The sequence below is a fragment of the Xyrauchen texanus genome, chromosome 2, assembly GCF_025860055.1.
Source record: "Xyrauchen texanus isolate HMW12.3.18 chromosome 2, RBS_HiC_50CHRs, whole genome shotgun sequence".
Lineage (NCBI taxonomy): Eukaryota > Metazoa > Chordata > Actinopteri > Cypriniformes > Catostomidae > Xyrauchen > Xyrauchen texanus.
In genome coordinates this window covers 49522305-49547373 of record NC_068277.1, presented here as the reverse complement: position 1 = coordinate 49547373, position 25069 = coordinate 49522305, and the positions used below count along the sequence as shown (strand labels likewise).

General features: G+C 45.2%; 1 protein-coding gene across 4 annotated transcripts in view; it reads right to left on the bottom strand.

Moving 5' to 3' along the window:
* The window catches only part of nhsl2 (NHS-like 2), a 118270-nt gene that overhangs the window by 18212 nt on the left and 74989 nt on the right, over positions 1-25069 (bottom strand). For all 4 annotated transcript variants that reach the window (XM_052147035.1, XM_052147044.1, XM_052147051.1 and 1 more), the window contains one exon: positions 4661-4813. In XM_052147035.1, the coding sequence (XP_052002995.1) occupies positions 4661-4813 (153 nt within the window). The remainder of the gene's footprint in view (positions 1-4660; positions 4814-25069) is intronic.

The following is a 25069-nucleotide window of genomic DNA, read 5'->3' as shown; positions in this document are numbered from 1 at the left end:
CCCTTTATGTATTAGGGGAGGTGTCAAGGTGTTGCAGTGTTATTTTCTTTGGTTTTGTTTTTTCTTTTGTCTGTCATTTGTCTCTGGCCATCTGTGATTGTGATATTGTGAACACCTGGTTTGGATGGGCTGTGGATATTTAAGTGCCTGTATGTTAACCAGTGGGGGGTTGGGGATTCTACGATGCTCTCTGATCTTTTCTTGCATTTTGCTGGAATGGGCAGGTGGGCAGGTGCACTTGGATTAGAACTGGGTGCAGCAGAAGCGTGCATTACCCACTTGGAAGAGTCATCAGAGTGGCTACTAAATGATAGCTGTACCAGAGCAAACAAATGGATGCTTTATGGAACCATTACAAGTCCTTGAAAACCACAGTAGATGAAATAATGTGAGTCTGGTTGGTTTGAAAGAGACTTACGGCACAAACAGAACATTGTAAGCCTGCGTTCAGTAGATACTCAGTGAGGGGCTCAATGTTGAAACAGGTGGGAAATTCGAGATTGAGAGGGTGCACTGGGAAATTGCACCAGTGCCAAACCCAGATCAGCCCCCAGACTGGTTTTGATCCACTTTATGAGACAGTCAGCGAGAGACAAGGTGATTTATGCAAGATAAATGGAAGGAAAGCAAGGAATTGTTTGGGAAGGATGCCATCTTTCCCTGTTTCCTTGTATGTCTAAAGAACTTAATGTGCAAAGGAAGACATTCACACCTGTGAAATGGAAACCGCGGGACCTCAATGTGCATTTCTCACTCGCCTTTCCTGCGACATTACTCTTCAAATGGAAAGGGAACAGCGAGAGCTCTCCAATTACCGTAGCAGCCGAGAAATAAATTAATGAGCACTCTCCCTGAAAAGGGGACGCTTGAAGACATTAAATCAAGGTGAGCCAGTGTTGTAATAAGCATTTTGTATCTGTAAGTAAGTAAACTTAATGTAACTCCGGGTAGCATAAGCAGAAATGACCAAGAAGTCAGCGCAGATAGTAGCTGTGACAATCCTGCGAACCAAAGGGATTTCTTACTTTTCTTTTCCCTCTCCCCATGAATTTGTCACTTCGGGATGAATAAAGGGGATCAGTTGGACACTTCTCTTTTCACTTCTCTTATTTTTGTTTATGTTCATATGTTCCAAAGTTAGTTTTGTTTGGAATGTTGATGTTCTGTTTTCATTGTTCAAAAAACAGGAAGGTATTTGGTAACAACAAATATTCATTCATTCGAAGAAGTGTTTGAATGTAGTACATGATAAAAAAAATAAAAAAACGGATAATGGAAGGCACGGTTTCAGAAAATAACTTTAAGAAAAATAAAAGATACATTAGATATGTCCAGTAGGCTAGAAAAAATTATCTCATGGAATATCAATGATATGGTAGTCCAGTTAAAAGAAGGAACGTGTTCACAATCAGGCAGATGTTGTCTTCATGCAGGAATCTCACATGTGGGGCAACGAAGCAGAGAAATGTAAAGTGGGGTGGGTAGGCCACATTTTTCACTGTTCATATTCAAGTAAACATAATGGTGTGATAATTCTGATACATAAGAGTGCACATTTTGTTTTGCTGAAGCAGCTAGTACAGATGCAGAGGGAAGAATTGTTTATTGTGGCCATAGTACAAGATACGCAAATGGTGTTGTGTAATATTATGCTCCCAACAAGAGCGACTCGTCTTTTTTTTTTCAAAATCAATAATATTTTGTGTGATACAGAGGGTTAGATAATCCTAGCTGGTGACTTCAACGAAGTGATGTATACTGTCTTAGATAAAATTTCATGCCGGCACATTTTTGACCAAGGAAAGAGAAGCATTACACATGCTGAGTAGTGACAATGGTCTTACAGATATATGGAGGTTGACCAACCCAAGCAGGAGAGAATACACAATTTTCTCCCACTGTCATAAAACTATTCAAGGATTGATTTTATTAACTTGCATTGCCAGATGTACAATTAAGGCAAGAACTATTACTGATCACGCACCAGTAGAACCGATTTTAATACAAATAATGATACAGAGAGAAAAGGGAGATGGAGAATGAACACTAACACTTTCCTAAAAGGGTGATCTAACAATAAGGCAGAGGATGATTTTATTTGTATTTTTAAATTAATTTTGGTAGCACTGAGGATATTTAAACTGTTTGGGATGCCTCCAAGGCCTATATAAGTTGGAAACTTAAAGCTCAGGGTGCAAAAAAGAAAAGAAAAACTTATAGAACAGGTTACAAGAACTGGAAAAGGAACTAGAGCTGATTAATAATTTTTATGATAACCAATATCAAGAGCTTTGTAAGCTAAAATATCAGCTGCATGAGATATTTAAAAGAAAGGTAGAATATGCTCTGTTTAGGGCAGGAAAATTATAAGCCAGACAGTTGAGGAAAAAAACCTTTTCCAATACAATACCAGTGATTAAACAGGAAGATAAACCGATATTGGGAGCAAAAGATATAAAGTATCCAGTTGAGTATTATAAAGAATTTATTGACATTCTTGCACAAATACTTCAGGAGTTGTATCGGGGGTGGTTTAAGAAGCGGCGTGTACCTCCTGGATTTAATGAAGCTTTGATCTGTCTAATTCATTAGAAAGGTAAACACTGTGGGCCCCTTTAATTTTAGACCCATCAGTTTGCTTAATCTTGATCTGATAATCAAGTGGGGGCAGCGGCCACCCCACTCACAAATTTTAGCTGTGGTAACTGAGCCCTTGACCTCCTTACCATACCAGATGGATACCATACAATTATTATCAAATTTGTCAGGCTATACAATTAACCAGTTCAACTACATATTAATGATGCTCCCAATTATAATACAAACAACAGTTTGTAAACTATTTGACAAAATAACAAAGCATTTCCTGTGGGGTGGGAAAAGTCCAAGGATTAAATTAAGTAAGTTATGTGCCCCAAAAGAGAAAGGAGGTTTGGGTTTCCCTGACTGTAGACAATATAATTTATCTTTTGCAATGGCAAAAATAGCAAAATACTGGAATCAGGTAGAGGATAAAACCGACTGGATGTTGAATATAAATTGTGTTCACCTTTTACTCCCACTGAAGTATTATCACAGACTACTGTTAATATCAAATCAAATCAAATCAAATCACTTTATTGTCACACGACCATATACATTCAAATATAAGTGAGGTGAAAGTGGGTGAAACAGTGGGTGAAAGTCTTGTGTGCAGTTCCGAGCAATATAGCAGTCATGACAGTGATGAGACATATACCAGTTACAATAAACAACATATTTACACAACACAATTTACAAATCAATTAATATTACAAATCCTGTTCTCTTACGTTCAAAGGATGTCTAGCCAAAATTCCTAAAATGTATAAACATTCACACAGTTCACAGAAATATTCTTTACTATGGTACAAACATGTAATCTGTATTGGGAAAAAAAAATGTTTATTGGAAGCAATGGCATCGCCAGGGTATAAGTACATTTGACAATTTGTACAAGGATGGGGTTTTCAGGTCATTTGAGAATTTAACAGAGTGCTATAATCTATTGGGGAAAGATACATTCTGGAAGCACTTACAAATACAGAACTGTATAATGGCCAAATTTTGTAATGTGATTGATCATTTCATCATAGAATATCTAAAAAAAAAAACACAGGAAGCTTGCTAAGCCTCAACATTTTATAAAATGGTTAACATTTTTAGGAACAGTGGTTTTGGAAATGTAAAAATGATATTGCAAAGGGACCTTAGTGAGAAATTATTTCTGAAAAGAGGTCTAGAATTCTGGCTGGGTGTTGTAAATATGTAGAAGCAAGGGGGAAGTTCACACATTCAAGATACTTAGTAATAGATATTACCACACTCCAAGACTTTATAGGATGAAACAAGATGAATGTAAATGAAAATGAATGTAGTTTTGTTAAACTTTGGGTACAGGTTATAGATGTTTTAAGTTGCTGGTTTGGAACTACTACACACCAAAGTTGCCTACTGGGTGATCAGTCCCAAATACCAAATGTATCAAAATGTGCATTTACTGTTATTATGGTGGGCATCACAACAGCCATTTTAAGGCATTGGAAGACAACTAAAGCCCCAGAATTAAAAGACTGCAATGGTGTAAGTTGCATCATATGAATCTATGCTTAGTAGAGGTGCAAAAGAGAAGGGGATATGCCGAATGGGATGAGTTCTGAATGTACATAAAAATGAAAGATTAGTTGTTGTTTTTTTTTCTCTGTATATTCTTTTCTCCCTGTGTAAGAAACGTGCCTTATGAATATGGGACCCTAAATATGTATATGGTTGAGACGGCATATTCTCTCAATCATAATTGATTTAATGGATCATAAAGAGGGACAAAGTATGAGTCAGAGATAAAGAAAAACGACCGAGGCAAAATGAGGTGAGACAAGAGGAGGGAAAACATAAGGATGCACAGAGGAATAGACAGACAAATAGTGCCTCGCTTATACGCGCTGGGAAACATAGAACTGGAATAAGAGTGGAGAACATTCGCAGACAACACACTAGCACACCCACGTCTACAGAAAAATGAAAACACACATGGTAGACTGATCCAGGCAGACGATCGGGCTGTGGGATTCAGCAAACCAGCTATCCGATCTCTTCTGTTAACAAAACACACAGACAAACAGCCTGCAGCAGACTCTCTTACCTTGCAGCAGACTCTGTAGGTTCAGTTGAGCCTCCTGGTGCAGCTCCTGCACACACTCCGGCCTACTCCACGAGCCGAACACATTTACATGCTGTTGCCATGACGATTGGAAGTGGGCCGTTCGTTTGCTCTCTGAGTCCAAGTTGGTGGTGGCTGGCAGAGGGAGAGAGAAGGAGGGGAGAACAAGAGATGCAGATAGGAGGAGGAAGTTAGAGCAAGAGAGAGAGAGGGAGATACGGAAAGGAGGGAGGAGAGAGAAAGAGATACATAAATAAAAACTCAGAGAATTTGCATATCTTTTTCTATATTTGCATACTACAGCAGCAGAGAGGTGGAGACATCCAAATCTAATGGAGGGATCATGTGAAAGCTTTGCAATCAAAGGGCGGCGATCTCGTAATCATAACAATTAATGCACTACAATCCTAACATGTTTTTCTGTCACATATGGGCAAATTCCAATCAAGGTGGATACCCAATCAAAGTCATGTGTTTTAAGCTTTTATAGAACAGACAGTGCAGGATAAGTCGAATCAGAGTTAGTTTTGTCAACAATGTTAAGTGCGCAAATAGAACTGAGAATTTTTTTGTCAGGTTTGCCCAGTAAGTCCAAAATACAGAAAATTCACAGCAGTGTCATCTTAAATTTTTGACGGGAATGACAACGAGGCTGTGGGGGATAGACTTACAGTGTCTTTTATAGGTCGTACTGTGGTTAAAGTGTTGTGGATCGTTCCACTGACAAAATAACAAATATCAAATATGGCACTATTATGAAAAAGGTCTTTGTGGCCCGCATTGTGGTCTTATAGTTGAAGTGTGTAATCTTTTGGATGTTAAAGTCTTTTCTTCTATCCCAGTTTAATATGGAAAGACAACTATTTAGACATGTCCACATCTTTTTCTATAGGTTTTAGCCTTCCGTCCACACTGAGACAGCATTTTTGACAGCAAATATGGAGCTTTTGAAATTGCTTTCACAACTGGATACATTTGAAAACGGAATCTACGCATTGTTGTGTGGACAGGGAAAACGGCGATATCTGAAAACGAGTATTTGTTGTCATGTGATAGTCATGTGATCCATTCAACCCAAAACAATCAAGATGGCGGCCCATGTTGCGAGTCGTTGTGCCTACTATTCACTTTGATAGCGTTGTTAAAATAAATGTTACTTTGTACAACCTTCACATTGCATTCCTTAAAAGGCAATGGGAAGTTTACTTAGATATTCTGTTCGGGACAATTGCATTTCAGACAGTACAGCCATGGCCAAAATTATTGGCAGTGACAATAAATTTTGTGTTTCACAAAATGTTCTTCTTCAGTTGTTGTGGTGATGATTAACAATGTTTCTAGAATATTGTGCAGAGTGATCAGATGCATTTTAAATAATTGCAAAAAGCTTTTATCACAACAACCCATATGTCACAGTTTTTTGGCTCTGGCAGAAAATGATGAGCTAACATCATTTCACTAATCATATCAACAGCACCTGGGAAAGTGTGAACGAGTACTAGTCAGGTGAAATCACTATCATTCTGATTGGATTACAAGAGCAGACTGATTGCTATAAAAGGAGGGAAGAAGTGCTTCCAATCATTGTGTTCTTGTTAACAATGGTTACCTCTAAAAAAAAGATGTGCAGCCATCATTGCTTTGCATCAAAATGGCCTCACATGCAAGGAAATTGCTGCAAAGAATATTGCACCTGAAAGAAACATTTATCGGATCATCAAGAACTTCAAGGAGAGAGGTTCAACTGCAGTGAAGAAGGCTTCAAGATGTCCCAGAGTGTCCAGCAAGCGCCAGGACCGTCTCCTCCTGAGGAGTCAGATATCGAATCGTGTTACCACCAGTGCAGAGCTTGCTCAAAATTTGCACAGTGAGGCAAAGACTTTTGGACAATGGCCTGGTGTCAAGAAGGGCAGGATGAAGCAACTTCTCTCCAAGAAAAACATCAAGACAGACTGAAATTCTGCAGGAATTACAAGGATTGGACAGCAGAAGACTGGTGCAAAGTTATTTTCTCTGATGAAGCCCCCTTCCAACTGTTTGGGACATCTGGAAAATCGATAGTCCAGAGAAGAAAAGACGAATGCTACCATGAGTCCTGTGTCGTGCCAACATTGAAGCATCCTGAGACATCCATGTGTGGGGTTGTTTTTCATCCAAGGAAGTGGGCTCTCTCACAATTCTGCCCAAAAACACTGCCATGAATAAAGAATGGTATCAAAACGTCCTGCAAGAGCAACTTCTCCCCATGACCCAGGAGCAATTTGGTGATGATCCGTGCATTTTACAGCATGATGGAGCACCATGTAACAAGGCAAGAGTAATAATGAAGTGGCTCGGAGATCATTACATTGAAATTTTGGATCCATGGCCAGGCAACTCCCCGGATCTTAATCCCATAGAGAACCTGTGGTCAATCCTCAAAAGGCGAGTGGACAAGCAGAAGCCCACAAATTGTGATCAACTACGAGCACTAATAAGGCAAGAATGGATCACCATCATTCAGGATTTGTCCAAGAAGCTGATATCCAGCATGCCAGAGTGAATTGCAGAGGTTATGAAGAGGCCAACACTGTAAATATTGACTCTTTGCATATATTGTGTTTTTGCCAATAAAAGCCTTTAAAACTTATGAAACGCTTATCATTGTTTTCCAGTATACCATAGAAACATGTGAAAATTAATCATCCTGGTTACTTTCGTAACCTCCGTTCCCTGAAGGAGGGAACAAGACGTTGTGTCGATGTAGTGACACTAGGGGTCACTCTTGAGAGCCCGAGACACCTCTGATCTTTGATAAAAGGCCAATGGGAATTGGCGAGTGGTATTTGCATGCCCCTCCCCTGGACATACGGGTATAAAAGGAGGGGACGTGCATACTGCTCATTAGGATTTGTGCTGAGGAGCCGAGAATAAGGTCCCAGCCATTTCAGCAGGGTAGTTCAGCGATGTGGCAGGAGGGACACAACAAAAGGGTCCCCTACAAAAATGCCACAACTAACTGAACTGGGTTACGTGGATCGGCAGTGCGCGATGGGCAGACTGCTGTATGCTGCATAGTCAGGGCACCGGGGCAGCACGTAAATTACCCTGACGCTAGTGTGAGTGTTGAACAGCCCTTTTGGGGACAAGTTGACTACCCAAAAGGATAGGGACAAGCTTGCCTCTTTTTCTTCTTTTTTTTCTTCCCAGAAAAAGAGACTTCACTAACCGACCGGGACATCAGTGTCCACGTCGGGGGGGTGGGGGGGGGGGGTGGGGGTGTCACTCCCAAGGGGAAGACACCATGGAGACCACACCCTGCCCAGAGAGGGGGGGATATCAAGTGGAAATACGTCACATGGTCTTGCCGAGTCTAGTCGGATGTATGTCATGTGGAGAAGTCCCATGGTAGGTCCTACCCAATGGGGGAGGAAGCTCTATGAGCATGGAGACAGGGGCAGAGGGGTCTCTGCCCAAGGAAAACGCAGTTTGCCAACAGGAAAAAGTTTTTCAGCGGAAAATATGTCGCAAGGGGTTGCCTATGGGGAACCAGCGCATGCGTACCTGTCCCAGTACGGGGCGTAGTTATCACAAGTACTGGGCTGATAATGAGTTTCACCGCAACTCATCTGCCACAGGGCTAGGAGGAAATCAACAAGGGAACACATTTGTGAACACTGCTGGGAATCAACAACGCACATCTTCAGCTCAAGGGAGGTCGACCCGGACTTACCCGTTTGTTCCTGCTAAGACACGGGATGAGACCGGCTCAACGCAGAGATTGTAGAATCTCGTAAAGGTGTTTGGTGAAGCCCACTGCTCTGCAAATGTCAGCTAGAGAGGCGCCACTGGTCAGAGCCCAGGAGTCTTGAAAAAGACGTTCTGATATGTGCCGCTCTTTTAGAAATATACTCTTTTGTGAGGGAAAATGCTCTTTCAGAATATACTCTTTTAGATCTGCTGAAGCACCCAGGGGCAATCTCTGCAGTGCACCCATGCAGAGAGGGAAGAAAGCCGCTGTAATGCGCCGTAAGGATCCAGCATAGGTGAGGGATGGAACCATTGACCTTTCAGCTCCGAAGAGAAAATCGAATAAGCGGTATGCACATCCCCTCCTTTTATACCCGTATGTCCGGGGGAGGAGCTTGCAAATACCACTCGCCAATTCCCATTGGCCTTTTATCAAAGATCAGAGGTGTCTCGGGCTCTCAAGAGTGACCCCTAGTGTCACTACATCGACACAATAGGGAACTACAAATACTGAAGCAGCAAACTTTGCAAAACACAAAATTTATGTCACTGCCAATACTTTTGGCCACGGCTGTATATGGAACGGTAATTTTTCACATGCACAGTAAGTGGATACAAGAGTTTTCATACAATTTAGTGTGGACGAGCAACTTTAGGAAAATGCTTGAAAACGGCAGTGTGGACGGAGAGTGTTTAAAAAAAATTAAAACGCAGTTTTTATCTGTATTCGGAAAAATGTGGATGTAGTCTTTGTAAACCAATTGTAGTTTGATTTCCCCAAAAAGTGTAAACACTGTGGCTCTGAGGGACTATCAAAACATTTCTGTCTGTTTGAGCATTCCAACAGAAAGAGCAACATTGGCTTAACTAATGGCATGAATTTAGGTGGGATTATTTGTTTATCTAATTTATGGAGATCGGGTGGAATTTTCAGAAAACCTGCATAATTTTTCCCTACAATGAAAGTGAATGGTGACTAAGGCTATAGGGTTTAGAACAACATTACAGTAAGGGTGAGTAAATGACAGAATTTTCTTTTTTGGATAAAATGTTTCCTAAATGCAATGGTGTGTTACTGCACAATCATTAATTTTTATATAAAGTTTACTGCCAAAGAGAAGAGATACAAAAAAGACTGCTCACTTATCTCCCGAGAGGTTAACTAAGCACACTTAATTACTTGTTCAGCACTAGTTCTCCAAGTGGAAATTAATATGCTATTTCTTCTTCTTATGTAACTCTGCCTTATAAAGTATAGAGATGCTCTATGCAGGGAGAAAATTAAGATTTATATAGTGACTTTCAGGGGGTTGATTTTGTGAAAGGTATGTTTGTAGGTAATTGTACGCATAAAATCTGTTGAAGTTCATCTAATGGCACCCAAACTATCTTTGGTGGCAGTAGCACAGTTTAGCTAAGTGTGTTAACTATCAACAAAACAAAAGATTTTTGATATTAGTGAAATGGAAAATAGAGTGATAATGATGGTACTTGTTTTGTCGATTTAGTGAACGCTCGATACTGATAATAAAAAAAACTTCACAAGCTCTCTACAGTTGCTATAGTTACCGCCTAATGTAAATGTGGCTTATGTTTGTGAGTTTCTATTCAGGGCCAAGTACTCACTCTGAATACATTTTGAGCCATTGAGATATACAGTATATTTTACAAAAATGTGTTCTTATTAGATTAAGAAATCAAATTTTCTGGAAAATTAGTTGGACCTATCAGGAGTGAGATTATGTCTGAGAACCATACTCGGGCCGGCCACATCGGGGAAACCAGAAGTAGACTGATGCCCACTTGGCGGACCCTTTCCAAGACTCCCGGGAGCAGAGCGATCGGGGGAAATGCGTACAGGCGAAGCCTCGGCCAGGCCTGTACCATGGCATCCAACCCCAGTGGGGCTGGATGTGAGAGGGAAAACCAAAATGGACAGTGGGACGTCTCTCGAGACGTGAATAGATCCACTTTCGATGGTCCAAATTTGTCCCATATCAACTTCACCACCTCTGGATGAAGTCTCCATTCCCCGGGCCTCAGCCCCTGCCTCGACAGGATGTCTGCTCCCTGATTCTGAACCCCCGGAACATACATGCTCTGATAAACAGTATTTTCCCTTGGGACCATAGAAATGATCTGATGCGCCGGTCTGCACAGAGTGCGCGATCTGAGTCCCCCTTGTCGGTTCAGATAAGCTACCACTGATGTATTGTCCGAACGTACTAGGACATGGTAACCTTAGATGTCTGGAAGGAAGCTCCTCAGAGCCCTGAACACAGCCAACATCTCTAGACAGTTTATGTGCCAAGAATGATGATGGTCCTGCCACAGACCCCTGGCAAAGCGGCCGTCCATGACCGCGCCCCAGCCAGTGAGGGAGGCGTCTGTCGAAACGGTTTCCCGGCGACATGACGCTCCCAAAACTGGCCCTTGGGACAGGAACCAAGGTTTCTTCCATATTAGCAGAGAACGAAGGCATCTGCGCGTTACTCTGATTTTACGAAATGGATTCCCCTTGGGGAAAAAACCCCTTGGCTTTCAGCCACCACTGGAGGGGCCTCATGTGTAGAAGGCCCAAAGGTATAAAGTTGGATGCCGCTGCCATGAGGCCCAGCAGTCTTAGAAACTGCTTTACAGTGATGGCCTGGCCTAGCTTTAACCCGGACACCATCGCCAGAACGGACTCGATACGTGCAGGAGACATGCGTGCCTGCATCGTAACCGAGTTCCACACAACACCCAGAAACGTTGTGCACTGGGATGGTTGTAACACACTCTTTTTTGTGTTGAGTCTCAACCCCAAACTTCAAATGTGGCCAAGGACGACATCTCGATGCCGAACCGCCATTTCTCGAGACTGGGTCAGAATGAGCCAATCGTCGATATAATTCAGTATGCGGATGCCCTGAAGTCTCAGAGGAGCAGGAGCTGCATCCATACATTTGGTGAATGTGCGGGGAGAGAGTGCTAAGCCGAATGGAAGAACCCGATATTGGTAAGCTTCGCCCCCGAAAGCGAACCTCAGGAACCTCCTGTGACATGGAAGGATGGATACATGAAAATAGGCGTCTTTTAGATCTATCGTGACAAATCAGTCCTCGGATCTGATCTGGCTCACGATGGCAGGAATAGTAAGCATTTTGAACCTGAACCTCCTCAAAGGCCGGTTCAAAACTCTGAGATCTAAAATCGACCTCAACCCCCCATCCTTTTTTGGAACTATAAAGTACCGGCTGTAAAATCCGGACTCCCTGTCTGCATGAGGAACACGTTCTATGGCCTCCTTTAGCAGCAGAGATTGCACTTCTTGTTCCATCAGAACCCTCCGAGGTTCTACCACCTTGGTAGGACCTCCTTCCCGAAGCTTCTACTAAGGGCTGGTCTCGAGGCTGGTCTCGGGTGTTTCCCGAGCACTGTTCTCGACTTCCTGAAGCGAGAGACTGGCAGGATTTAGTCGATACGGTTCTTGTGACCACAATGGATACTCTTTTCTTTTTTTTTTTTTTTGTTGACACGAACGGCACAGTGTGCGTTCGCTGGAAATTGATGTGGCCCGAAGCGTCAGAGACGGCGGGAAACCGACACCGATTCCCTGAGGACGCCGCTGCGAGAACAACCTTGGTTGCTCTGCAGCGGGGGGGAACTCTGTGGTGCGAGGAGCTGACTGATGGCTGGGGCTGATCTGCTTGCCCTGCTCGATTTAGACTTCCTTTACGGATCTTTAGCAGAAAAGATCTAACCTTTTCCTTTATCCCCGATAAATTCAGCCACAGATGCCTCTCTGTGGCCACCATAGCTGCCATAGAGCGGCCAATAGCCATTGAGTGCAGGCAAGAACCAGCCCGACCTGCCGCCATGTAAGCCCTACTTATTAAAGCAGATGTATCCCTGCAGGGCTTACTAGGCAGCGCCGGGGTTTTAGCCCATATCCCGTGCCCCCAAAACATCGTCTGTAATCACCACACTGGGGCTGGAGACACGGGACGAATGCGGTTTACCCCACGATCTCGAGATATATATTTATATATTTTTTTGTGGAGATCGGGGAAAAACGGCAAACCCCGGCACTGAGGTTGTGATCTGTGCCGCAGGAAACGCTCGTCTAATTTGTCTTTCAACTTGCGTTTCCTGCTCATTTTGTGGCCAGCTAATATCAAGTCTGGCCACGGCACGCGTCACAACCTCAATCAGCTCCTCATAAGCTTGGCCGAAAACTGGCGTGCTTGACTCACGGTAATGCTGAGCATATCCACTTCCTCGGAAGCAGAGAGCTCAAGCATTGGGACCTGATCGTGGGCAGAAGAAGCCGCGACGCGGGCTTCTGCACCACTCACAGTAGGCTTGGGATCCTCAAACGAAGAATGAGAAAGTGCCGCAGCAGTCTCATTCTCATCTGCAAGATCCCGCTGCGAACCCCACGATCTCAACCGCCGCGCTGCCTCAACAGACGCGGGACCAGATCCGTGGGGAACGCAAGCCTGACCGTGATCATCAAAGCACGCCAACCGGGAGCGCAGCACTCTCATGGGTAGTGCTTCACAACTTTCACAGGCAGATCCCTCGAGAGCTGCCTGTGCATGCTGCGCTTCCAAACAATTCACACATAAAGCGTGCGTGTCCCTACCCGTAATGAAACGAGGGCAGGGGTGCACGCACTTCATGAACTGTTGGGTGGCCATAATATTCTTAAATCAGACAAACAACACCAAATAAGACAAACAATACACATAGAGCGCTTGCTGAAGAGCGAAAGCTAATGTGTTTGTGTGCCGGCGTCACTTTTATGCATCCGGTTATGCCGTCACATGTTACGTCTTGACGCAACACCAATCAAGATTGGAATAGTTTCATTCATAATTCAGAGGCGCACGCTAAGGAGCGTTCCCCAAAGAGTCGTTTTCAACGACGCAGTGCGAGTTCCCTCGGAAGGGAACTACCTTTCCACAGCACAAATTCAGAATCTATGATGTATGTTAACACCTCTACTGTACTTTAGAATAGAAAGTCAGACATTTTAATGAAATGAAAGCCAATATATTTACAAAGAACATGTTTATGAACTAATAAATATTGCACAAAAATGATGTCTATTAAATATTCTCTGCTCCGCCAACACTGGGAGCTTTGATGAGGGATTCCCTTTTTCTTCAGATATTCTATAGATATTTTATCACCAGAGCTTTACTGCGCTATTTACTTTACACATGGGGATTTAAATTTAAATTCCATGTTTAGAAACATGATTATAGTAGCTTGCACAAATCCAATATGAGTAAAGAATATACTTGTAAAATGGTGTCAGTGTCCCTCACCAACTCATATCGTCAACTTTTCCCACATACACACAGGGATCAAATTGTGTTTTTGCTCTGTGATCATACAGAGCGTGCTGCCAAATGCAATTATTCTCACAGGATAATTGTAGTGACATGAATCCCAATTTCAAACTCTCTTTCTGCCCTTCACCCAATCTCTCCCTTTCTCCTTTCACCGATGTGTAACATTGAAGCCTTTCCACCCAGTCAAGCAGGACTAGAGTCCTTGATGGGTTTTTGACTGGGTGCACAAGCAAACACATAGTAGCAATGAACTGGAGGTGATGGCAATCTGCTACCAAAAGATGTCCAACAGAGTTAAGAGATGGTTCATGCCAACCTTTCCACCACACCTCAGCATGCACCAATATAAAACTCCAAAACACTGATGTGAATGAACATGATTTATACCAGCAGATGTTGCATACAAGGCAAAACCAATCCCAGTCCTCACAGTGATCACATAAAACATCCGTTAAATTAATTAAATCAATCAGCTAATGACGAAAACACTCACATCTGCTCTCAGCTGCCACATCTACATGAAACGATTCAGCTAAGGTTTGGAAACTTCGATATAAGTGTAAACCCAACACACTCACACCATACATGGACACAGCTCATATTTATGGAAATATCATGTAATTCTTTACCCTTTCTGTTTGTCCTTCTCTCCATGGTAACTGCATGTACAGTGTGATGGACCCTGGGAGAAGCTGTGAGGTTGAACGGGGAGAAGAATTCTCATTTTACAGCCATTTGGCTTTCTGCTTCAGTTAAAGACCCCATGAAAGGACTGGATGAGAATGGTTTATCTTTCCTCTGTTGAGGAAATTGGCTTATCTCACCGTGAATTCAGCGACATTAGGCTAAAAGTTATTCAGCTAAACTTGGTCTGTGCCGGTGGAATGCATATTTTATTAACCCTACCCCCAAATCCCAAACCTAAACCTAACCATCAGGGGATTAAAAATGAAATCTTCGAGGGGAAATGGAACCTCTTAATAGCGCTCGTCATTGATTATGCGAATGCGACTACTGGTTTTGATGCGGAATAAGATCCTGGGTCTCTGATGCTGCTGACCAGGGTATGATATTAGCTCTTGCCACATGCCAAATGCGGAGACTTTTTGTGCAGTGGTGGGTAATTTTGGTAATCTGCCTGCCACTGTGACCTGTAAGACGTCTCAGAGGGACATATGATAAGAAATGCCTTTAGACACACAGACCCGCACTAGAAAAAAAAAACCTGATTGTATTTTGAAGAACAGACAAAAGAAAAGCTGTCAATGTGCGTCTGATTCACTGTTTGTTTAGTGGTTCAGTGCCACTCTGAGTGCTTCTCTGGGAACAATCATGTGTGAAGAGTTTTCACACTTCTCTGTCAGTCATCTGGAAACAGTTCACAAGAATAATGTTGTATATGTGAATTTGAATGCTGCAAATGACATCCGACCATCTAAGCAGCTAGAGTTTAGTACGCTTTATTTCCATGCAAGAGTTTGTGTTTTACATGCATAATGAACGCAACTCTTAGATTCACCGTCTTTTGACGTTACGAGTTCCCCTTCTGTCGCTCTCTCCACGTTGTGTCAGAGAAGCGACACTTGGGGTCTCTCTTGAGCGCCGATATTCACCTCTGAACTATGAAAAAAGGCCAATGAGAGCTGGCAACCAGTATTTGCATGTCCCGCCCCCGGACATACGGGTATTTAAGCGGCGCAAATACGGGAGTTCATTCAGAACATTTCTTGGAGCCGATGGTCCGTGTCTGCAACTGCTGCGTGTACACACCGAGTTCCTGCTATCCCTCTGCTGCATGCTGTTGGATTCTACGGCGCACAACAGCGGCTTTCTCCTGTTTGCACGGCTGTGCATTCCTGCCCCTGGATGCATCGACAGTGCAGATTAAAAAAGCTCTCATGAGTTTTTTTCACAAAAGAGTGATTTTTATTAAAAGAGTACATTTCACTAAAAGAGCAAAACACAGCGGCGTTGAACGTCCTTTTAAGGACGCGTCTTTATAAAGATGCCTTTCCGCCCCTGTGTTGTTCCTGGATGCGGTAGAGTGCTCTCCGCTTCAGACAGCCACAGGCGTTGTCTCGTGTGTCTAGATAGCTGCGAGAACATGACCATGACAACATTGTGATCGCGGCTTGCTTACAACCATGAGCAAGCCACTCCAGCCGCCCCCCGTGTTGCTCCTCCTTCCCACGGGATTGAGGACGATGCGGCTGGTGATGGAGGCGATTTGGGGATGGCAGCGGGTGCAGCTCCGCCGGATACGCCCCCTCGGACCACCCGCACCCCAGCACGCTCATTGATTCCCGTCTGTGCTCGAGGCGGCGGCGACTCGCCTCACAGCCAGTCTGCCGACCCTCTTGTGATGGAAACAGATGAGCTCGCCGCGGCATCGGAGGGCGTGGTATCTGATACTGAGGACTCCCCTGGGCTGCCGCTTTCGGGCCTGCACGCCCAGATGACCGACATGCTTTCCCGGGCAGCCAACAGCGTGGGCTTGGACTGGAACCCTCCATCCTCCCCACAGCCATCACGGCTGGGCGACTGGTTCCTGGGGTCTGGGCGCTGCTCACAGCCTCGCCCCCCCCGGTTCCGTTTTTCCCGGAAGTGCATGATGAGCTGACGTCTTTGTGGAGAGCACCCCTCTCCACTCGTCACACCGCCACAGGCTCGTCCGCCTTTCCTTTGTCTCTGGGGCACATGGGCCGCAAATGCAATTCTCATGGCACTCTGCTTTCAGGCCTCAACAGTCCCGGCTCCATGGACGCGGTGTCAGACAAGTCCAGAGGACGCCAGCATCAGACCTCCTCCTCAGTCACGAACCCGCCCCCTGCCGGGTGCGCGGAGCAAGGTAAGTGCTTTGAGTTTATTCTCAGCACCAGAGCCTCGGGACGCCACGTTGCCTCCCAACGCCGCGTTACCTGTTCCGCATCGTGGCGAAGCCCCGCCGGGTACGTCCAAAAAACTCATTCCCTTGGTGCCCATAGCACGGAGCTTAGAGGCGTGGCTTTCACTGCCCAACCTCCGCCCCCCTTCGTGGGCGTAAATTTTTCCGCAGTACACGGCCAACATGCCCATTCCCTGCGCGAAGAAATCGCCTCCCTTCTATTAAAGGACGCGATAGAGCCTGTCCCTCCAACCGAAACGAAGAAGGGTTTCTACAGCCCTTACTTTGTTGTACCCAAGAAAGGCGGCGGCTTATGACCGATCTTGGACCTGCAAGTTTTCAATCGGACCTTGTTCAAAATGCTCACCCAGAAACAAATTCTATCTGGCGTCCGGCATCTATATTGGTTCGCAGCGGTAGACCTGAAGGACGCGTACTTCCACGTCTCAATTCGCCCTCGACATCGACCCTTCCTACGGTTCGCGTTCGACGGCGTATCAGTACAAAGTCCTCCCATTCGGCCTGTCTCTGTCCCCTCGCATCTTCACGAAAGTCACAGAGGCAGCTCTTGCCCCGCTCCGAGAAGCCGGCATACGCATACTCAATTACCTTGACGACTGGCTCATACTGGCCCACTCCCGAGAGTTACTATGCGCACACAGAGACCAGGTGCTGAGCCACCTCAGCCGTTTGGGGCTTCAGGTCAACTGGGAAAACAGCAAGCTCTCCCCGGTCCAGAGCATCTCTTTTCTCGGTCTGGAGTTAGACTCAGTCTCAATGACTGCACGTCTCTCCAACGAGCGTGCTCAGTCAGTGCTGAAATGCCTCGCTTCTTTCAAGCCAGGCGCCGTGGTCCCGCTAAAACATTTCCAACAGCTCCTGGGGCATATGGCATCCTTCGCAGCGGCCGCGCTTCTGGGGTTGATGCATATGAGACCACTTCAGCACTGGCTCCGGACTCGAGTCCCGAGACGAGCATGGCGCCGCGGCACGCACAACGTAAAAGTTACTTCTGTCTGCCACCAAACCTTCAAACCCTGGACAGACCTCTGCTTTCTAAGGGCAGGAGTACCCTTGCAGCAGGTGTCCCGACGCGTTCTGGTCACAACCGACGCCTCCAAATTGGGTTGGGGCACCGTGTGCAACGGACGCGCAGCCGCAGGCCGGTGGAACCGAGGCCCGCTGCGCTGGCAAAACAGCTGCTGGCTGTTTTTCTGGCCCTGCAGACGTTTCTCCCGTTAATTCGGAACAAACACGTCCTAGTCAGGACAGACAGCACCACGGTCATAGCCTACATAAACCGCCAAGGCGGAATACGCTCCCTCCACATGACACAGCTCGCCCGTCGTCTCCTCCTTTGGAGTCAGCAGCGACTCAAGTCACTGCGCGGCACTCACATCCCCGGCAACCTCAATGTGATAGCGGACGTGCTGTCAAGACAAAGCTTGCCTGGCGGAGAGTGGAGGCTCCACCCCCAGTCGGTCCAGCTGATTTGGGACCGGTTCGGCAAGGCTCAGGTAGATCTGTTTGCCTCCCAAGGAACCTCCCACTGCCCGCTCTGGTATGCCCGGACAGAGGCTCCCCTCGGGGCAGACGCGTTGGAACACAGCTGGCCTGCGGGGCTGCGCAAGTACGCATTTCCCCCAGTGAGCCTTCTTGCACAAGTGCTATTCAAGGTTAGGGAGGACGAGGAGCAAGTCATTCTGGTAGCCCCTTACTGGCCCACCCGGACTTGGTTTTTGGACCTCACACTCCTCACGACAGCCCCTCCCTGGCGAATTCCCCTGAGGAAGGACCTTCTTTCTCAGGGACGGGGCACGCTCTGGCACCCGCACCCAGACCTCTGGAACCTCCACGTCTGGCCCTTGGACGGGATGCGGAAGATCTAGCCGGCCTACCATCGACCATCATAGATACAATCAATCAAGCCAGAGCCCCTCTACCAGGCATCTTTACGCTCTAAAGTGGCGCCTGTTCACGGACTGGTGTTCTTCCCGAGCCGAAGTGCGCAGTTAGGTCAGTGCTCGTGTTTCTTCAGGAGAGGCTGGAGAGGAGGCTGTCCCCCTCCACCCTCAAGGTGTATGTCGCCGCTATCGCGGCCCACCATGACACGGTAGACGGCAAGTCTCTTGGTAAGCATGACTTAATCGTCAGGTTCCTAAAAGGTGCCTGGAGGATAACTCCCTCCCGGCCTAACCTGTTCCCCTCCTGGGATCTCTCGGTCGTCCTTACGGGACTCCAGAGACCCCCCCTTCGAGCCGCTTAACTCAGTTGGACTCAGGGCCCTCTCTCTCAAGACCGCCCTGCTGATCGTGCTCGCTTCCATCAAGAGGGTCGGGGACCTGCATGCGTTCTCTGTTAGCGACACTTGCCTGGAGTTTGGTCCGGCAGACACTTTCGTGATCCTAAGACCGCGACCGGGCTATGTGTCCAAGGTTCCTACCACACCCTTCAGGGATCAGGTGGTGAACCTGCAAGTGCTGCCCCGGGAGGAGGCAGATCCAGCCCTTTCACTGCTGTGTCCAGTATGGGCTTTACGGATTTATCTGGACCGCACACAGAGCACCAGGCGCTCTGAGCAGCTCTTCGTCTGCTTTTGGGGGACAGCAGAAAGGGAACGCTGTCTCCAAGCAGAGACTCGCCCACTGGGTTGTCAACGCCATTTCCCTGGCTTATCACACCCAGGCCGTGCCCCCCCCCTTGTGGGTCCGAGCCCACTCCACCAGGAGTGTTGCGTCCTCATGGGCACTGGCTAGGGGCACTGCCCTAGCAGACATTTGTAGAGCAGCGGGCTTGGCAACACCTAACACTTTTGCGAGATTCTACAATCTCTGAGTTGAGTCAGTATCGTCCCATGTTTTCTCAGGTACCGTGCCCGTAGAACTCGGTAGCACGCCCACGATCTTACCGAGTGAATCGCTTGCACCTAGCGCCTTTCCTCCTAACCAGGGGAAACAGTGCGCCTTCATTCCCAGGAGATCCCAGGTTTGGGACCCTGGTTGATTCCTCCCTATCCCTCGTGGGTCGCAGTTCAGCGGAGGAACTCGCCGACCCAAGCCACTGCGGGTACCGCAAGCCACCCTGTACTGGTATAGGTGCTCCACAGGTAAGGCCTCCTTCGGACTCCCCCTGTGTGTAACACCACGGTTCTGTCCCCTCTGGTGAGCGGACTCCCGTGTTTCCCTTAGGCAGTCACGGCTGCCTCGGTTGCCGTGCTGTATGTTCCCCCCTCTATGAGGCTGGATCCACCACCGCACCAACTTTTCCACATAGGCCCTAAGTCAGGCCTCTGATGGTTTTGCCACTTAAACTTGCCTCCCCTCTCGGGTAGGCGTGGCCTCCGCAGGGTCTTCTCCGCCCTGAATAAGGGTTAAGACCCCCTTCCCTCAATGCGTGTAAGGGCCCCGGCCTTAGTTGCTCTATGCGAGAAACATAGAGAGAAAAGAGGCCCGGCCAGGCTTGGCCCGTTCCCAGGTTGGCGGCCAGCACCTTGTTCCCCCCTCCAGGGTAACGATAAGGAATCCTGATGGCTTAAATGGGGCCTTGGTGAAGGGTACGTGCAGCCTGATACAGTTGGTCGTCCTGCACGTAAGAATACCTGCTCGCTCCTGTATCAGCAGTTCACGTACACGGCTCAGCGCATGGCACTTTTATAAGTGGACCCCAAGTGTCGCTTCCCTGACACAACGTGGAGAGAGCGACAGAAGGGGAACGTCTAGGTTACGTATGTAACCTCCGTTCCTCGATGGAGGGAACGAGACGTTGTGTCTCCCCTGCCATGTCGCTAAGCCGAGCCACTGTTGTGGCCGGACCATTTCCGGCTCCTCAGAAAAATCCTGAATGAACTCCCGTATTTGCGCGCTTAAATACCCGTATCTCCGGGCGGGACATGCAAATACTGGTTGCCAACTCTCATTGGCCTTTTTTCATAGTTCAGAGGTGAATATCGGCGCTCAAGAGAGACCCCTAGTGTCGCTTCTCTGACACAACGTCTCGTTCCCTCCATCGGGGAACGGAGGTTACATACGTAACCTAGACGTTTTATGTGCAATTTTCCACGTTTTGCTGCAGTTTCCTGATGAAATTAACACTAGAGGCGCTACAACAACTGTGTGTTTTATTCACTTTCTCACAAATCACGACTGCAATGGCTGTTTATGACTTTATAAACACACATTTTTAGCACTATTACTCACCCTGCTATGGTATGATATTAAAAAACGTTAACTCTTATGCATAATTTGAAAAACGATAAGTTTAAAGCCTGTATTACAGACCCACCTACATTTACACACATATTCCAACAAGATTAGCTTTGGCGGTAGCTCATCTCATAAAGTTTTGGACTTAAGACTCCGAGACCGAGCCTAGAGCACAGCCAAGGATTCTCGGAGTGAAAGTGAAGCAGAAGTGCCATAGAAGCGACACAAAATGACATGGTTGCTTCAGTTAATGTGCTTTTCATGTCGAATTTGCTTTTAAAACAGGTTAGATTTAGGTGTTTAGGTTAAGATGTATGTTTTGTTCACCTCTCGTTTATCTTTTAGGACACACTTGGTTAGGTTTAGGCCAAAGTTTTAGGTTAGGTTTTACACAATAAAACCTCCAACTAAAATTAATCTTAAAAACCTTGTCTGATTACGACTTTACCAAATTTACCATTATGATGATAATAGTATTATGGTATTGTTGTGTGTTTTATATATATGCTATTTTATACATGTTCTATATACAGCATGCTAATTTCTACCATGTATAGTTTATACATTTAGTTAAAAAAACATAACCTATATATGAAAAATAAAAGTGGCTGGTAAAATTGGGCATTCAATATTACACTAGCAAATATATGGCTTCAAAGCTAACAGACATGGACTAAAAACCTCAACTTGAATTTGGATTTTATGGATTTGTTTTACATTTTCACATTTCAAAAAGTGATTTTTAGTGCATTTAAACAATACATTTCATCAGTCGGTATATTCCCTGGTAATCAAACCCATGATCTTACTGTTGCTAGGCCATGCTTTACCATTTCTACCTATAGAATCAGTGGATGTTAGATTAGATTTTGTTTTGCTATACACAAACCTTTCAGGAACGTAAAATTCCAAGCATATTTGGACATATGTTTTAATGGTGTACGAGGCACACATGATGCAGACTACAGTATAGTCAGTGTTACTTACACAAACACACATCTTAAGAGGTATCAATTCTTTCATAACCACAAACATCTCTGTCCCATTGTCACTGCCACACAAGATGGCACACACAGATTCCATTACACCTCCATTACAGCCGTGTTTTCCACTGAAACATGCTATTGAGAGTTCCTGAGGCTGTGATGTGTTTGTATATGCTGCAGTGTTTGGTCCCACCAGTGCTGACTGCTGCTTCCTTTCAGCCTCATCCCATCCCTGTCTGTTTCCTCTGCTGCCAGTGTATGTGTGTGTGAACGACAAGTGCTAAAAGCCAGACTATTAGTGAAAGTGTGTCAGTATGTCTGATAAACACATGCATGCGCTTGAACACTTTCCCTCGCTCTCACAGAGGAAGTGTGTGGAGGAGAGGAAATATGACCACTGGCCTTTTGGAGTTCATCATCTTTTAACACTCCATTCCTCACATCCTCTTGGCCCTGTCAATTCACTTATTTGCCCTGTGTTCCTCTGCCGAGGGTCTGTCTTCCTAAAGCTCGACCACAGATGGCAAGGAGCGGATCAGGTCTCCTTATTTCTTCACACTCCCTTGATACACAAAATATTTCCAAAGTGCAAACCAACATCACATTTCCCACACTTTTTCAAAATTACTTTTTTTTTATTTATTTTTTTTATTTTATTTGGAATGCTAAATTCCCACTACTAGTAGGTCCTCGTGGTGATGCGGTTACTCATCTCAATCCGGGTGGTGGAGGATAAGTCTCAGTTGCCTCAGCTTCTGAGACAGTCAATCCACGCATCTTAACACATGGCTTGCTGTGCATGACACTGCAGAGTTCTAACAGCATGTGGAGGCTCATGCTACTCTCTGCGATCCACACACAACTAACCACGTGCCCCACTGAGAGCGAGAACCAATAATCACAGCCATGAGGATGTTACTCCTTGTGACTCTACCCTCCCTAGCAACCGGGCCAATTTGTTTGGTTTGGAGACCTGGCTGGAGACTCACTGAGCTTCCCAGGCCCCCGAAAAATAATTTTTTTAATCATTCATGATTTACTGTATTTTTTATTTTTTATTTTTTAACATTGGTAAAACTTTACAATATGGATGTATTTGTTAACATTAGTAAATGCATTACGTGTCACAAACTAACAATGAACAATCTTTCTTAATATTCATGATTCATTAATTAATTGACATATTAAGCCAATTGACTCGCTAATGACATATACGATGCAATCTTATTGCATATCTCTCCTTGTGTTTTATTTAATTGGTTCAGTTTCACAGTTAATTTTGTTTATATTCAGCAGATAAACAAGATTTTCTCTGAAAATGCTATTTGCTCTAGTGGTTTGCTGGGGTTGTAATTTTACCAGCTTGCACGGTAAGGTCTGCTTTGGCTATGACACGTAGAAGCATGTCTTAATGAGGTAAGCCTTAGCCAAATCTGGCTGGCACACATCGCTATCTTAGGACATTAGATTAAATAAATCCCCACATAGCTAATTTAAGTTAAGTAATCTACTGTTTTCGTAGCTCAGGTACACATTATGAGTTGGGTCACTAGCAGGGCTGGACTGGTAATCTATCATACCAGGCATTTTCCCGGTGGGCCGGTGCACTTTGGGGCCGATCAGGGGCGGACTGGCCATCGGGAGAACCGAGCGGGTGGGTGGGTCGGCTGTGAAACGTGCGTAAAATTAGCTGCAGTGTTATGCAGAACGGACCGGCACCACGATATGCTGAAAAGGACAGCGAACCACCACCACAACTTTTGGGCCAGTTGCATGTAAAATCTCTGGCCGATTTCTCTTCCCAGTCCAGCCCTGGTCACTAATGTTTAAGCTATTCAGCAGCCAGGCCAGGCCAGGCCAGGCCAAGGTACATATAGAAATTTAGTTCATTAGCATTATGCCATTTGGCCTGTGGCCTAGGCACACCTAACTAGCAAACACTCAGTGCATATGGCTCTTCGGAGTAGCAGCAGTACGTAAGACTTGGCGACAGATCTGCATGTTTGGGGGGTTGTGTTTTATGTTTATATGTTATGCATTTGCACAGCTTCCCTGCTTTGTTAGGGGATACAATTTCTGTACCTTAGTGTAGCAGATCTAGTCTGGCAAGACCACTATCCTATCAATATATCATACACGCATTCACATGCTAAACCTTTTTTGAGAGTTGGCATGACTAAACTGATGTTATACAACCTTATTGTAAAGCCTTAACAAATAATTTTATAGACATGACACAGAATGATTTTGTTTAGCTAAGTATACAAACTATTTACAATAGAAATGTTCCATTACTTTTCTGGGGCTTTTAAAGTTTGTATTTACTTTTCAAGTCCTACATTTCAAATTAATTCCCTGATATTTCCAGGTTTTCCATGACCTTGCAACTTGCAGACGAATCCTAAATGGTTACGTTATCCATAGGAGTGAAGAATAGCTGTAAAGAAACAATTTGACAAAAGTCTAACGCACTAATTTGAGGAGTTTATGTTTCCACATTTATTGACAGTATAAAATGCAGTGATTCATTTTTATCAGGGTTGTCATTTATCAAAAACCACACACTTAATCAGATTTGGAGGCAACAGCAGCTTTAACATGTTAGCACCGGAGGGAAACCCAAATCTACCGTATTTCAATAAACACTAAAATCATGACACACAAACAAACTGTCCCATATGGTTTTCATGCAGTGTTTGGTGTTAAATACAGTGCTTAACCTTGTAAAGAGCCTAATGAAACTGCAGCGGGTTCAGATCACACATGCACAGATAGTGGAATAATGTGTCTCTAACAGGTCCTATTCTCTGGGGAAACGTATGCTAAACGGAGATGACACGTTTATTTTAAGGCAAGAGCTTTGTCACTGAGTAATGCATTAAAAAAAGTTCTGAAGAACAGAAAGCACAAGCCAGAGTAAAGGGAAGGGTGTAGTCTAAGAAAGCAGATAGTAGCACAAACCAGAAACAATTCTTGAACAATATTTTACAAAATTCAAATGTCCCTAAATAAATACACCCATCTGAATCAAAGAGCTGGGGTAAGTCTCCCAGTGTGAGTGGGCAACAACTCGATCATTAGGCCAAAGTTATGTTTTTTCCCCTCAATAAACCGTGAGTGATCTCATGCAACAAATGCAGTGAACTAATGTGGGATTTTCCCCTTTTACACATGTTTGGTGCTGATATGGATTAGTGCAGCAGAGTCATACAGGGCAGTCAGAGCCAAAACGAATTCTACTGCTGATA